Source organism: Myxocyprinus asiaticus, chromosome 33 (assembly GCF_019703515.2).
Source record: "Myxocyprinus asiaticus isolate MX2 ecotype Aquarium Trade chromosome 33, UBuf_Myxa_2, whole genome shotgun sequence".
NCBI classification, from domain to species: domain Eukaryota; kingdom Metazoa; phylum Chordata; class Actinopteri; order Cypriniformes; family Catostomidae; genus Myxocyprinus; species Myxocyprinus asiaticus.
Window position 1 is genome coordinate 6910057 of NC_059376.1, and position 16771 is coordinate 6926827.

Here is a 16771-nt window from a genome sequence, read left to right on the forward strand (position 1 = left end):
AATGAGTTTGTTAGCTCTCACGTGGATGCACTGAGCAGGCTAGATACTGAGCCATGGGGAGCAGAAAAGAACTGTCAAAAGACCTGCGTAACAAGGTAATGGAACTTTATAAAGCTGGAAAAGGATATAAAAAGATATCCAAAGCCCTGAAAATGCCAGTCAGTACTGTTCAATCACTTATTAAGAAGTGTAAAATTCAGGGATCTCTTGATACCAAGCCAAGGTCAGGTAGACCAAGAAAGATTTCAGCCACAACTGCCAAAAGAATTGTTCGGGATACAAAGAAAAACCCACAGGTAACCTCAGGAGAAATACAGGCTGCTATGGAAAAAGACGGTGTGGTTGTTTCAAGGAGCACAATACTTTTTGACCCCTCTCCAAACATAGCACTTATGGTTGTGACCATAAAGCTCTATTTTGGTCTCGTCACTCCAAATTACAGTGTGCCTGAAGCTGTGAGGTGTGTCAAGGTGTTGTCGGGCATATTGTAACCGGGCTTTTTTGTGGCATTTGTCCTTTCTGGCAACTCGACCATGCAGCTAATTTTTGTTCAAGTATCGTCGTATTGTGCTCCTTGAAACAACCACACCATCTTTCCAGAGCAGCCTGTATTTCTCCTGAGGTTACAGTAAGTGATTGAACAGTACTGACTTGCATTTTCAAGGCTTTGGATATATTTTTATATCCTCTTCCATCTTTATAAAGTTCCATTACCTTGTTACACAGGTCTTTTGACAGTTCTTTTCTGCTCCCCATGGCTCAGTATCTAGCCTGCTCAGTGCATCCACGTGAGAGCTAACAAACTCATTGTCTATTTATACACAGACACTAATTGCAATTTAAAAAGCCACAGGTGTGGGAAATTAACCTTTAATTGCCATTTAAACCTGTGTGTGTCACCTTGTGTGTCTGTAACAAGGCCAAACATTCAAGGGTATGTAAACTTTTGATCAGGGCCATTTGGGTGATTTCTGTTACCGTAATGATTTAAAAAGGAGCCAAACAACTATGTGATAATAAATGGCTTCATATGATCACTATCCTTAAATAAAAGAATTTTTTTTTTTTGCATGATCATTCATATTTTCAAAATCAATGCCAAAGTTTCACAATTTCTGCCAGGGTATGCAAACGTTTGAGCACAAATGTACATGTACATACATACATACACACATATTTATATATTGTCTTATTGTGTATTTCTAATATATATATATATATATATATATATATACACACACACACACACACACACACACACACACACACACACACACTTATAATTTATATTCATTTTTTATTTTTATTCTATTTTTTACTATCTCCATCTTGTTGTTGTATTGTTTGTGCACTGTAAGCTTCTGTCACCAAGACAAATTCCTTGTATGTGTAAGCATACTTGGCAATAAAGCTCATTCTGATTCTGTTTTCATTTCCCTACAAATTGTATAAATGTATGTTAGTGTATGTACATTTGATATCTTGATATGATATAGCCAATATTTATATTTCCAATAATAAAAATTTATTTTCATTCAAGTAACAAAGCAACCCAGAGCTGTAGCAATCATTATAATCTGGAGTGGGGGTCATGACCCCCTTACTTCTAGAAAAATGTATGAAATTAAACATTATATAAATTTTTTTTTTTACAAAATTATACATTAGCCTATATTTTAAGTTTCAGCCATGCAAGGCAATAGTAGGCAGCCACCTAAATGACAACTTTAAGACCCATCAGAACTTCTGTCAACCGGTCGGTTCAGCAGTGAACAGAACCAGCGCATAAGCAGTTAACAGTACAGGCCAAGGAGGTATAGCCATCACCTACTGCTTTTCAAGACTATAAGGCAAACAATGTCAGGTTAATGAAGATTACTTTTAAAACATGATTGCATTGCTGATTATAAAAGTAATTATGTTAACTTTTACCATTTAAAGGTGCAGTATGTAAGATTCAGAAACCCTTGTTATTAATGACACCTGTTGCTCGTGCACACACTCCATAGGGACACGAGCGAGCATCGACCAAAACAATGACGTAACGTACAAAGAGACTGAACATGATCCACCAGCATCATGCTGACAGATGAGGTAGCATAATTAAAATTACAGTAATTAATGTTTTACTACAAACTTTGAGACAAAACTAAAACTACTTACCAGCAAACATAGCATACTGATACACACATACAGCTACATACTACCGAACTATACCAGACAGTTTGCTGTTGCACTATTGTATGTTTTGTATATGTTGTACTATGAATAAGAAACCAGCGTATTTGCTTAAATTTATCCTGTATACCTGACTTTTAGTATAAAGACAAGATTGTTGAAATTATTTGAAAGTTACGAAGCAAGGTAGCTTGCAATTCATCAGTGTTAGCAGGCAAGGTCAAGTTAGCTAAAATTACACCGATCAATCCTTATGGCACTATATTTCACATGCTTTGCAGTTATGCAAGCTTACCTGTCCAATAAGAAGAACGGCAATTCAGGGTCGGTTCTGATCCCCAAAACCGAACGAAGGTCCCTCCAGGAATCAAATGCCCTGCTGATCTTCACTCTAGTTTTCGCTCGACCACGATCACGTTCCCGCTTAGCCAGACGGGATTCAGTAAATTTATTTTTTATTTTTTTTGGCTTACTCAGAGTTTGTGTAGGAGTCGGTGTTGTGCTGGGAGCCAGACATTTGCTGGATTCCATCTCTAAGATAACGTTACCTAGTGTTGCAGTTTGTTGTCGCTGTTGAATAGCGGAAGCACTGAGGCAAGGCTCTCGGCAGCACGCATATAAACGTCACATCCTTTGGATTTTCCAGCGACCCACTCCCTTCACATGAAAATCAGTCTATAGGCTTTAATAGGCAACCTAGGAAGTCCGGGAAGGGCTAATTTTTTAAGTTGCGTTACAAGCCGTTCACACATTGGCAAAAAAAAAAGGCTAACATTACATGAACGTTTTTACATATTGCACCTTTAATGAAGAGTAGCACGTCATTTACTTTTGCATTAAAAGTGCCCTCTCACCATCAGTCAGTTGCATGAGAGCGCGCACTCTTGCTCTCTTTCTCACACACACAATATGCAGCACTTGCAGGGAGAGTGAGAGAGTGTGTGCGATCATGCGATTGACGGTGAGGAAATGACACTGACTCAAGCTTGGTTAAAACAGGGATGCAAACGCATAAGCGAGGAAATAGGTGAGAAAGCCATAGCAAGTGTTCAAGCTGTATAATTTCTGTTGATTTGTTTGTTGTATTTAAAGCTTTAAGTGTTTAAGCTTAAAGTAATCCCTTCAAGTGATTTTAATAAGGAAAATGTAGAAAATTTCACCAAACAATTTGGGCATATTAGTTTTAGAAAAGGGGACTTCAGTTGAAATGTGAGTAGTTTGCATCCTTGTTAAAAGGAAAATTGATGTGCTTGGTTTAAGTTTTGTCCTATTTCATTATTTTTATTTGTCAAATGACGGTCAACATTTTAAATTATCCGTCGATGTTTTTAGAAATCGGTAAATGACGGATATATTTTTGTACGCAATCGCCATCACGAACTCCCCGGAGTTCCTTCACGAACCCCTGTTTGGGAAACCCTGATTTAAAGTACTATGTAATAGGAAATGAATAATTTGTCTTGTTTACATTCTGAATTCATGGTGCTAATGCGCTAACAACACGCTAGCAGCATTTCCAACAAAAGTGTGAATGGGCACTTAAAAAGTATTTGAGTAGATTTGAGTCCTTTTGTAGACTTAAAAAAATAAAAATAATCGCATGGCATGTTCTTGGAACATGCAAACGATAGTACAGATGTAGGTACGTTTCCAACAGTTCGCTAATAATGCTGCACACCGGTGTGTTCATGTTGACTGATCTTAACTGACTGAAGGGGAATTAGCTGTTGGACACAAAATAGGTAGAGCTCCATGTCACACCCACTGTTGACATGGACCAATGGCAGTAAGGAGGTGATTAGCAGGTGGTAAGAAGTTTTCCTGAAAGTTCACCCTGGCGAGCTTTTAGGAACCACCAAAACAAACACAAAACACCGTCACTTTGGTTAGAGTTCAAAATGACTTCAAACACGTTTGTTCTTCGATTTTGCAGGATGTGTGCAAGGGCCTTAAGAGTCATTAGTTTGGGAATCGGCCTACACTGGACACATTGTGTGTTTCATATTGTAGATTCAGTAGTGGGGAAGCACTGCCACTGAATTGTGTTACAGTAAACACTGTCAGAGTATTTAAGTATGGTGTTCTGTCCACATGCCCTTATGAAAAGCAAGAGTTCATGGCAAATTCGCCACTGACAATTTTCACATGCAAATGAGCTTTGCGGCAAATTGTCCATTGTTGCCAAAGGAGATTCACCACTACTGGCGAAGAGCTGCAAGCTTCTTGCCAACATTTGAGGCAAGTCAAAAGCTCATCTGCATGTGAAAATAACAAGCGGCAAATTTATGGCAAGTTTGCGGCTAGTTTGATTTTTTTGTAAGGGTGAGCAAAAAAACGCATGTTCAAGAACCGTTAATGGAACTGAAAGTCGTGAAAATCATTTGGTTACATTATTTGGAAAAAAATTAAATAAAAATAGAAACGGTTCCATATAAGATACCAAGGTAGTAGAGGCGGTGTGAGTGAGGGCCTGACTCATCATGCTTCTGAACAAACTGGAAGTCATGTGGCGCTTTGTTTATGATCATTCCAGAGTACTTGCGGCTGCCGTGAATGATGTCACGCAAGCCATCCCACGAGTGCTTCTCCACGAAGAACTGGGATGGAACGTCGTCCATTTCCACAACCTCTGTGCTGTCTGAGATGTCATCGACTGCAGTCATTCTGACAGCTGCGAAACTAAACACAGCAGCAACCCATTAGACAAACAGTCAAGAGCAGTTTGATATTAAACTGGCAAAATTTTAGAAAAAAAAGTTGCCATACCTTTTCCAACTACCTTCGGTTTCGTCTTCAAGTTTCACCCTTTTTCCTCTATACATTAACCAGCACACAACCCTCAACAAGATCTGGCAACCTGCAGGATGGAGAAAACAAACACTTCTTTTGACCCAAACAGTGATATTTTTTGCCAAATGTAATGGCATATTAACTGTTAGGGTAGGTGATATGGCAACAAAAATGATGTCTCTATATTTTTCAGCCAACTGACGATATTTCATATATCTCAACAATTATGTATTTGTTCTGATCTGACAGAAAAGAGTTTTCTATTTTAATCAGAGGAACCATTATTTCAACCAAACGGCCATTGTAGCCAAGTAGATTTAAAATGTTTAATGCATGAAATAAAAATGCAGTAATCCACTTTTTTTTTTTCACTAAACGAACAAGAAAGAATGATATTTCATCAAACGTCATTTATTCACACTAAAATATAACAATATTTAAGCAACGAAGAGCATTATTTAACTAATTACATATATTTTTACTCAAAGATCTTTTGCGAATGAACAGGGTGCACAAAAAATGCACTCATTTTTTGGAACCCAGTTGAATATTATTATAATACTGAATTATTATTGTGGGGATCCAGTTAAGTTTAATATTATAATATAATACTGAATTATTATTATTATTATGAGTTTTAGATTTGTTTCATACAGTAGTAATATATTTCTGTCGTATTTACTTCAGCTTCACATGGAGCTTTTATTTTGGCATATAGAACATAGAAAGTGCTGTGTGAATTTGACAGTTTAGGCCTACAAAGTTCCTAATAACCATACCAGCCAACACTCCCGATTTTACCGGGTTTCTCCTGTTTTTCCACCCCTCCTCCCGCTGTACTCCCGATTTACAATTTCTCCCGATAAACTCACAATTTTCCGCACCCACACTTTGCTCATGAGAATGTATTAGACCTCCAGGTAGGGATCATCCTGTATTTAAATATAAAATTATGCATCCTGTATCGAATCAATACAGGACGCGATTTGTCCCGTAATCTGGTCACCGTAAATTTAACATTAATAGAAGTTGGACATTTTTCATGTGGCGGTTAAGGGGTTGTCTGAAAAGTCCACACATTGTGCTGAAATCGGCTGATACTGTCGAGGCTGTAGTAAGGTACCGTCTGAAAAGTCCACACATTACTAAAACTGTGGATTTTTTTAAATAAAAAACAGAATTCTCATTTTTTGCTGAACTACCCCACTAGTAATGGTATTCACTTTACAATTTTCTCCAAGATTGTCTCCATATCGATTGTTTTGTGCCATAGGGACAACAAATAAATACATGCAACAACCATTCATAGCTCTGCATGTTCAGCCCTCGCAAGAATATTCCTACTGTGCTGTCATTCAGAGAATATGTGCCTCCAAGCAACGCCTCAGAAATAAAAAAAACACTAGCATGAGGAATGTTCAGTTGTTTATCTGAGCTCTGTGAGACAGTGTGGAAAGAGAAGTTAGTGACAGAGTGATGTCACTGAGGAGGAAGTAATATAGATACTAATGTTCCAAACAGCAGAAGATGATCCATGGACCCTTTTCACAGATATGTTATGAAGCGCTTCCGCCTTATTAAACAACGTAAATGTAGCAAACTTTTTTATATTTCCAATTTTTAACATTTTTTGGTGTAAATTTATAACACTGAACTTTGATTATATTACCCTGCAGTAAGTTTTAAAAATCGAACGCAGCTGCTGAGGGAGTGACAGAAAATGTAGCCTATTTCTCTCTTCTTACTACTGTTATCCAGCGCTCTATATTTTAGTTGATATTTTCTTTTGCTGTTGGAGCAAAGGGGTGAGCAAAAATTGCATTTGTTTTTGTTTACCATTCACTGCCATTCAAGTTTATCCAACTATGACTCTACTTCCGCTCTGCAAACGCGGATATGTGAAAAGCATCCATTGTATCTAGAGGGTGGGGGAAATCCTGGCTGTTTGTAGCACCTGCAGCACTGCATAACCTTCTGAAGAAATCCAATATTAGCAACGACTGGCTGAGGTTTATTTTGAGTGGTTTGGCCTAGTGGTAAAAACTCAAGACTGATGACCTGAAGGTTACTGGTTCAATCCCTGCAAGGAACAAGTCATGAACTATTGACACTGTGCCCTTGAGCAAGGTGCTATTTTTACTAGGGATGGGCATTTTCGAGTAATTTTGTAGTGAAGTCTTCTAACCTACATAAAAATGAGTACTCGATTAATCGGAAATTAAAATGCATGTTAAAAATTACCAGTGTGACACGTATGTGAATCTTATAATTTATTCACAAATGTTAACAAGCACGATTTCAAAATATGTTAACTTCTACAAACTATGCTTTTCTTCTGGGGAAAAATGAAATACACATGAATAAAAATGGAAAAACACAACAGCAAAACCATTTGCATTCACCTGGAGCTTACATAGAAACCAATACTGAAGGCATGAGGGTAATGCACATATGTAAATTCTGAGTCTACATAAAGGCTATCACATTTTTATCATTTTACATGTTATTATCTATAAAAACAAGTGGTGAATGTTGGCTTTTTATTTAAAAAAGTGTTTAGCGATTTAACACACACATACTGGTCTGATCAGCTTCAGAGTCCCCCACAGGTGTATTGTGTACGCTCCTGCCCACAATGTGTTTATTTATGGGTTTAACAGTATTACCATTGATCATACGTTATCAACTGAACATGATTCTCCTTGTGTATACAGTTTGATCATGTCTAGATGCAAAGTGAAAATAAAGGAAGTATCTTTCATTTATAACAGGATAAACTTCGTTGAGTTTTTTAACACTAACTACATTTACATGCAACCAAATCATCCATTTATAATCCGACTGATAGCTCAATCCAATCCGATTGATCTCTCAGTCGGATTATAAACGGATTATTTGGTTGCATGTATATGTAGTGTACTATACAATCTGTAGATTACAATCTACACAATTATAACTTAATCCCGTTATAAATGAAAGATACTTCCTTCATGCCTTCATGAAAAAGCCTTCATGTAAACACCTAAAATGACCGATTGAGCTGAATCTCATTGAAATTTCCATCCGATTAAAAGGGGTGGTGTAGACCTAAAACAATCAGTTTAAAAGAAAAATGTCAGCCATGTAAACGTTTGCATCTGACTACTTTCTCAATCGGATTCTAAAATACAATAGCAATTACGGACTTTGGTGCCATGCACGGTGGCTTTCTCCATCTTTCTCCGCTTCTTCAGAATGCGATGACTGACACTCTTCGCATGCGCAGAAGTTTTGTTCGGAATGTAATCCACATGTAAATTACAATTTTTATCGGATTGCAACGTTTAGGGTACATATAAACACCCTAAACTTTGCAATCCGATAAAAAATTTAATTTACATGTGGATTACATGTATTCCGAACAAAACTTCTGCGCATGCGAAGAGCGTCAGTCTTCGATTGGATTGAATTTATTCAGACTGATAAAAATTAGTGCATGTAAAAACACTCACTGATCCCATTCGCCACTTTTTTGAGATATACAAGTTTATTCTAGGTTTGAGATCTGATGGTGGGATTTGACATTCAGTAATTCTCAATTTGAGGGCTTCCTTAGCAGCAGTGTCTGCTTGTCATTACTTGACAGTCCAATATAACCTGGTATCCAACAGACAAAGATGTTACAATTTTGTCTCTGTAAAGAATCCACTTTAGCTAGAATGCTGACAATAATGGGATGATGTCTTTAAAGATTCAAGTGCTTGGAGGCAAGATTTGAGTCTGTTCAAATTAAAAAGTATCGTTGTTGTGTACTCTCTATCTGTTCTAGAGCTAGGAGCAAAGCACGGGCCTCTGCCGTAAAAAATGAGCTTTGTCCTGGAATACGGATGCCAAGGTGTTTTTGTCCAAACACAGCTACTGCAGACACACGATTGCTATTGCTACTGCTGGAAAAACGATAAGCAGAAAAAACTATACGTTGAAAAAATAAATGCAAGCAGCAAAGAAACATTTCTAAATAATTATAGGCTATGGTTTAAAAAAAATCTTTTTTTTTATTATTTATTAAGATTAATTTTACTCGTTTAACTATTAGTTAACTTTTCCATTACTTATTTAATTTTACTTCTATCAAAATGTAGTCATGGCAGTTTGTCTAAAAGAACACAGCACGTTTGGATGTCTCATGCACGATTTACACATGGCAGGTGTAAAAACTTTTACCGACTAATGTTTTGAAAATACGGAAACTTTCATGAATCCGACAGGCTTTATGAATGATTTAAACAAAAATGAGTTCTACTCGTGTTTCATGAATGATGCCCACAATTTTTATGAATTCTTTTGGATATTGCGTAAAAAATGCTGGACCGCCTAGATGTGAATAATTTTTCCAAAATGTGCAGAATCATTTTTACTTCTATATGAGCTCATGTGCATTAACTAAACTCAAAACCCTAATATGTTCATTGTACTCATTTGATTGAGTAAACTCGTTCCCTCAATTCCATTGAGTAATGGGGTCTCCCAAAACTTAAGCATTTAAGTTTAATTAACTTGGTGTTCATATAGAATAAAATTAACTCTACAAGTTAACTACATTTGCTATTTAAATATTGTTTTTTCTACTGTTGAATTCAATTTTAGATCAAACAATAGCACAGCTCAAATAAAGATGATAACTGATTCTAGGTAATTTATTAAACAATTCTCCACAGAAATGCATGTAGATCTCTACTTCAGTTGCGAAGGAGAACTGTGATCATTTTAACAGGGTCCAACTTGACCAAATGGTACACTGATCAACCTAATGGTGACATCACACGAAAAAACTATTTGCAACAAAACAACATAAATAATACTACAAAATTAAACCTCTGAATTCTGAATAATAACTATTTAAATGCCCCCATATGTTCCCTATGACCAAGGAAACGTAATTAAATAATTCACGTGCAAGGGTATTCCCCATAGCCTCAATTTTGTACTCAAAATTTTGAGTTATTAACATTTAAAATCTTAAAGGAATATTCCGGGATCAATACAAGTTAAGCTCAATCAACAGCATTTGTTGCATGTTGTTGATAACCACAAAATTAATTTCAACTCATCCGTCCATTTCTTTAAAAAAGCAAAAATCAAGGTTTTTCCCGGAATATTCCTTTAAGTCTATGGATTTTTAAGATTAATAACTTTAATGAACCTACATTTTTGAGATATGAGCCCAAAACTTGACATTTGAAGTGATACTTCAGACAACTTGATATTTCAAGTAATGACAATTTTACGGTTTACCGTGTGCGATTGAAAAACATTCACCGAATAAATTCCTACATGTGCATCAAAAGTCATGCAACTGAATAATTAGTTTATAACTGGACAAACCAACGGACCAATATCATAAAGCATTTCAAATGTTGCTCAAATATGTGCCAATTTCCCCAGAAGGGACGATATTGTTCTCTTGAAAACTTGGAATAGAAACGCTTAATATACAAATTCTTGTTGTGATATTTACAATTGTCACAAAATTCAATTTGAAACTTGGATGGAAACATAGCAATGGATGCGTTGGAACGTTCAATTTGTTTTAGGCATCTTAAGCAGGTTCAGAACGTTTATCACTAATGGCCAACTATGTAGCAACATGCTGTTTTTAATAGTTTTTTTTTTTCAGCACCTTGTGAGTTTTTTAGACCCTGTTAATGGTGCGTTCAAGTCATGCCGCAATGATCACATTTACGAGCTGAGCACACATGAATGCCACCGCAAAGTTGTAATTACAAGTGGGGAAACTCAGGATTTTCTTTGAGCCCCGACTTTCCGAGTTGGGGGTGTTTTGATTTATGAATCCTGACGTAAGCAAGGATTCATTACTGGTTCATTATTATTATTGGTAATAATTTAGTTTTACTTGAGGATTTTGACTGTATAGTTTAGTTTGATTGTATTTTTTATTTGTACTATTAATGAAGAATAATGATAAAACTTGAAAATAATGATGAAAATAAGACAAGCGTTTGCAACAAAAGTGCATTTCCCATCACTATATGTGGCCAAACGTTTGATAAAATAAAGCATTCATTACACAACTAATACGTGGCATTGCTCTTCATTTTGTTGCATTAGTGCTAGAGAAAGAAATACGAAATTACAAAACAGGTGCACTCTTTCCGATTAAAATCACTTGAACGCACATCAAATCGTATTTTGCGAGCTCCAACTTCGTAAGTACGAAGTCCCTAGGAGGACTTAAACGCCACATGATTAAAAATAATTTAAACTTTTCAAAACATCTGCGTTCTGTTTTATTCGGGGGGTTTTATGGCGCAAAATTGTAAGTTTGGTGTTCGGTCTGAACGGCTCCTTACGCCTAAAACGTAGCACGCACCTGACGCCCTATAACTGCGTACTAAATAGACAGCTTACAATTGTTTGAGACAGAGCCATTGTGTTTTTAGCTTCAGTAGCGCCGAACGAACAGCCTGCACTACCGGCTAACGCACATTTACTCAAGAACGATGTGGTTTATGTGGAATATGTCTGTCATTTATGTGTGTTATGTTTCTGTGTTTAATGTGATTTTAGTCACAATTAGCTGATGTGTGTAAATGACATGTTTGATCGGACAGATGTGTGTTTTGTCGGTGCTAACTGTTAGCCGAGCTGCTAATGGACCAAGGCGAACGGAAAGTCAAGTCAATTTCAGGACTACACCCTTTTAAATATATTAACACTTATGGAGCATCATTTTTAGATGCTACATCTCATATAGAGCCAGAAGTTACGAATAAGTATACAATCAGAACGTGATCTCCTGTTCACATTATCTCTGTGCTATTCACCAGCATCAGCTTATCTTTATTCTGTTAAACACAAAAGCACCTTCATCAGTTCTTCATCATCACATGCAAGACACACGATGATGATTATGAGTATGTGTCAGTGATTATGAGATATGATCAGCTGATTTCAGGTCTTTCTCGGCCTCTGTTACACACGGGCCCCTCACATCAAACCGCCTTATTGTTATAAACACTATCACTGAAACTCTGATCAAATCACACGCCGGTACTTACAGTTAGACCCTCAAAGATCCGCTCTCATCTGTGATGTGTTGGTTTCTTAAGCGCTTTTGTTTGTAAAAACAGTGTCCATTAGCCTGAGAGCAGCACAAAGCGACAGTCATGAGTGTTGATGAAAACCAACCGAACATCAGCAGACACACCGGAAGAGCTGTCGGACCCCTGCTTCCGCCTTCCGTCTATTGAGAACCTTAGAAATACAACACTAATAATTAAATGTAACTAAAATAAAATTTAAAAAAATCTTATAAAAACTAAAAATTAACTTTCCTTTCAGTTATTTAGTTATTCCTCGTCTGCAAAAAGATAAGAAATACATTAAAATCTAAATAAAGTTTACATTAATAACCATAATAATAAAAATGATATATTATATTGCATTGCATTATATTAAATTACAACTAAAATAATCTAAATAGAATAGCATAATATTCGATAAAAATAAAATGAACTTTTTTCTATATATGCTCAAAATATTAAAGTTAGAAATAAAATATACACATTTGAGTTCAGCAGCATTTATTAATTTGTTTCAATAACCTTGCATGCAATGTTTAGCCTAATTCTTACTGAAACAAAAATATGTTTCATATGGTTAATTTTCCAGTTATGTAATCTAATCTTGCTTTTATTGTTCAAAGTCTCCAGTTATAATTGAAATCTTTGTTTGAAAATGTTTAATAAAAGTAAAAAATAAAATAAAATAAAAAATAATAAAAAAAAGTTTTATTTACAAATATCACTGTGAAAAAAAAATATTGTTAAATATATTTTTATTTTTGTACACCCGTATCTCTTGCAGAGTGACACAATTTTACATAAAAGACACTATTTCAAAGTAAATATAAATAAAGTGGACTGGCATTGGAGAATCAAAAATATGGGCACAAAAATATTTTATATTTTATTCTTTAACCAATTCCCTCATGTTACTAAACACAAACCCCTAAAATTCAGTTATATTTAGCTATATCTCTGAGTACTCTCAAAATTATTTGAATGTGGCACTATCCTAGAAAATATCTTTAGCAAAAAAAGTTAGTTTATGCAGTCTTTTTGCTGCACTAAACACATAAAAAACAATGATGCTACACTGTAAAAAATTTGACATAAAATCAACATTAACTTACTGGCAGCAAATAGCCAGCAAGTTGCTATATTTCATACCATAGTAAAATTACTGTAAAACTATCTACAATAGTTTACAGCATACTGTAGAATGATTTACAGTATGTGCTGTACTGTAAAATTAATTACGGAAGTTGTTTGTATGACGTACAATAAAAATACAGTATATCAGCTGTACAGAAAATTTTATTACGTTAATTGTTTGTATGTTGTATATTAAATTGCATTGTCCATAACACAGAGCTAATCTCAGTAAGCACAGTTTTACCTTACAGAGTTAGAGTAACTAACTTCTATCTAGTACAAGTTAAAAAAGAATGAAACAGGCCTTTTAGCAAACAGAACATTTATTACACAATGACAACTCAAATTTCACATTATTGTTACTCATAAAGTTAAATTATAACTACACATAAAAGTCCATTCTAAAACTTCAATATTAAGTTCACCAGAGTGCCAAATGACTGAAAGAACACACTCCAATTCTTTGCCTGTCCAGACCTAGACAACAAAATACAAAAATGAATTCATATCATATAACTTCAGTCTTGTTTTTATATCAACATGACATTTAAGCTACAAGGAAGAGAATACACTCTCAACTAAGGTTGTGCATCATCCAGAAAGGACTGAGATAGATGTTACTTACATATCGAATAAAATTCAGAGCAAAATATTTATACGTTATATTTGTACATAGTATAACTATATTTTAGATGGATGGGTCAAATAAAGTGGCCGATATAAACCCACAGCGCATTAAAAAAAAAAAAAAAATAAAAAAAAAAAAAATAAAAAAGGGCTGTCCAACAATGCACATGTTCGACCGGTGTAACTACAACAATATTTGTTCACAGACAAGGTAATTTGGTTACTTAGAAGGCTACTTCAAAACTTCTAAGTGATTACTTAAATAGTAATTAGAATGGCCGTTATAACTAATGCTTGTATGTTTGAGAATGTAAACTATAATTTCAAAGTAACCCTTACAAAAAAAAAAAAAAAAAAAAAAAAAAAAAACCTTTAGGAATCCTGCAGGATTTTCATTTTATCTGCAGGATGTTTGCAGGTATCCTGCAGGAATGATGAAATCTACTAAATATAAAAGTCATTGACTGTCTGTTCAAACACTAAGACAATTATTTACTTAAAGAAGAGACACCATTTAGAGTAAACAAATGTTTTTAACTATTTTTAAAACAAAAATCAAAATGGCATATTATGTGTCATAGTGTGCAGTATAAGATATACTGTAGTGTTACCCATATCCACAATATTCTCAGCGACTGTATTTCGCAAGGTGTGCAGAATTTCCGGTTGGCTAACGGAAGTGCGATTGGTTGGTGTTTTGTGTGTAGCAGGTGTTATGGTTCAACTGGTTTTCATGTTAACTGGTGACCTTCTTCCGTTTTACACCAGATGTGAACGACCGGCCGCAGATTTGTCGATTCTGAAAATCATGCTTCTGACTCAATATTTTGCTCTCCATTAAATGTAAACTTACTACATGATGCTGGCATCATTGTACAGATTAAAATAAGTGGTATTATTAGATCAAACGGCAGAAGTACGCAAGATAAAAAAAAATAAAAAATGAGGTAGGAGATTCGAACTTGGCCATCAGTAATATGATCAGCTTGACACTAGAGAGCAACAATTTATGGGGTTCAACTTTAAATTCACAAGTGTGTGTTTGATGTAAAATGGTGCACATAATCCTGCAGTGTGTCCATGTTAACATGCGCCTCAGTTTACAAGCTGATGGTCTTGTCCGATTATGACATTGTATGAAATACGAACTTAATTTTCTCATCGAAACGCTGCACCCAAATATTATGCGATGTCATAAAATCAATCAGTAATTGAATGAACACATTTCCAACATTAATAAAGCCATTCTGAGATTGTTTGTTATTAGTGTGGACATACTGTATGCTCAGTAGGCTTAGGTCCAAATAGTAACATTAGTGTAGATCAGCATCATAAGATTAGAAAAACAAGCAGCCAAAATTACCCATTGTTGCCCATTGTCAACGAGTTTACTTCACTGTCATTTCAACATTTGATGACATGGTTTGTCATGTTGGTATGCAATGGGTTATTGTGTCTAATAGTGTAATTAACTGTACCAGACTGCAGACTAACAGACTATAACTATTTGTTCAAACTGCAAAAAGAGGGTTTGATTAATTTTATCATTGGATGACCTTTCAAAGCTCTGAAGGGCTTGTGGTGAACGTTCTATGCATGAGCAATGGGTAAGTAAAAGTGAGGATGTGTCAATATTTATGTCTGAATATATTCATAGATATGTAGTTCATTCTATCACTGACTGATTTAATGATACTGCATAATATTTAGGTGCAGCGTTTCCACGAGAAAATGATGTTCAGATTTGTAAACTGAGGCACAAGTCAACATGGACACACTGCTGGATTATATGCACCATTTCACACCGAACACACACACATGTGATTACAAAGATGCCCTTTTCAACGGTCTCTCTCCTGTAGCTCAAATGGATAGGGTGCTATAGTATCTTGCTAATCATGTTTTTTATGGCTGAGATTGAATCTCCTACCTCAGTTATTATTTTTTTTTTTTAATCTTGCGTACTTCTGCCGTTTGATCTAATAATACCATTTATAGTCAGAAGCATGATTTTCAGAATCGACGAATCTGCGGTAGGTCGTTCACATCTGGTGTAAAACGGTCACCAGTTAACATGAAAACCAGTTGAACTGTAACACCGGTCACTGCTTGCTTGTGTGTCATGTGGTTAGATTCTTGCTTTTTAAATGGTGTAAGATGTCTTAAAAATTTCCCTGATAGTGTGTGCAGTTAATGGTCATCCTAATAATCAAGTGAAAATAAAAGTTGTGTCTAAAACAGCAATATTATGATCAGAATCCACTCGCAAAGCACAGCGCTCCTGTCCCAGATGCTGCTTCTTCTGACAGCTGCCTACAGAAGGACTGACTTTGGAACATCTGTTTGAAAAAGTTTTGGAATCATTTGTTTGTGTGCTCTTTTCACTTTATTGGTAAGAAGTCAACTTATATTATCCACCATTACAGTCCGGCTACAATAGACATCCAGAAATGGAGCGCAATGAATTACATATAAACGATAGCATTATTGTGCTAACAGGTGTGTGTACATGTGCTGAAATTTCATTAGAAATTTTGAGAGTTTGTTCATTTCTATTTAGCATCTTTTTTTGTGAATGCTTCACATGTTTTGAAATGGCATTATTAATGAGTATAAAAAGGCACAGTGCTTTTCCTGAACTATGCGAGTAGTGATGATGTTTTCAACTGTTTTCAAGGTGTGATGCTAAATGGATAAACCATGGAAGACCATAATTATTAGATGAGACGTACAGTAGTGAGATATTTTATCATGTTTGAAATTAACTGTATTCTGATTTTCCTCTGCCCTGCATTTTTCCAGCCTGCAATTCACTTTCTTTTGAGTGTCTTTACAGAATGTGCTTTTCTTCCCTTAAGGGGAAACAGTGAATTGGAAAACGTCTCTGGTTACACATGTACCCTCGGTTCCCTGAGATGACCAGAACGAGACATTGCAGTGAAACGCTTTGGGGAATTCCT

The 16771-nt window shown here is 35.5% G+C and overlaps 1 protein-coding gene across 2 annotated transcripts in view; it reads right to left on the reverse strand.

The window, feature by feature from the left end:
• LOC127424726 (dipeptidyl peptidase 9-like) overlaps nucleotides 1-12177 on the reverse strand; it is a 48731-nt gene extending 36554 nt beyond the window's left edge. For both annotated transcript variants that reach the window (XM_051670148.1, XM_051670147.1), the window contains exons 1-3: nucleotides 12027-12177; nucleotides 4945-5035; nucleotides 4619-4857 (exon numbers count right to left, since the gene is read on the reverse strand). In XM_051670148.1, the coding sequence (XP_051526108.1) occupies nucleotides 4619-4857; nucleotides 4945-5000 (295 nt within the window). In that variant the 5' untranslated portion in view covers nucleotides 5001-5035; nucleotides 12027-12177. The remainder of the gene's footprint in view (nucleotides 1-4618; nucleotides 4858-4944; nucleotides 5036-12026) is intronic.
• Between the last annotated feature and the right edge of the window lie 4594 nt (nucleotides 12178-16771).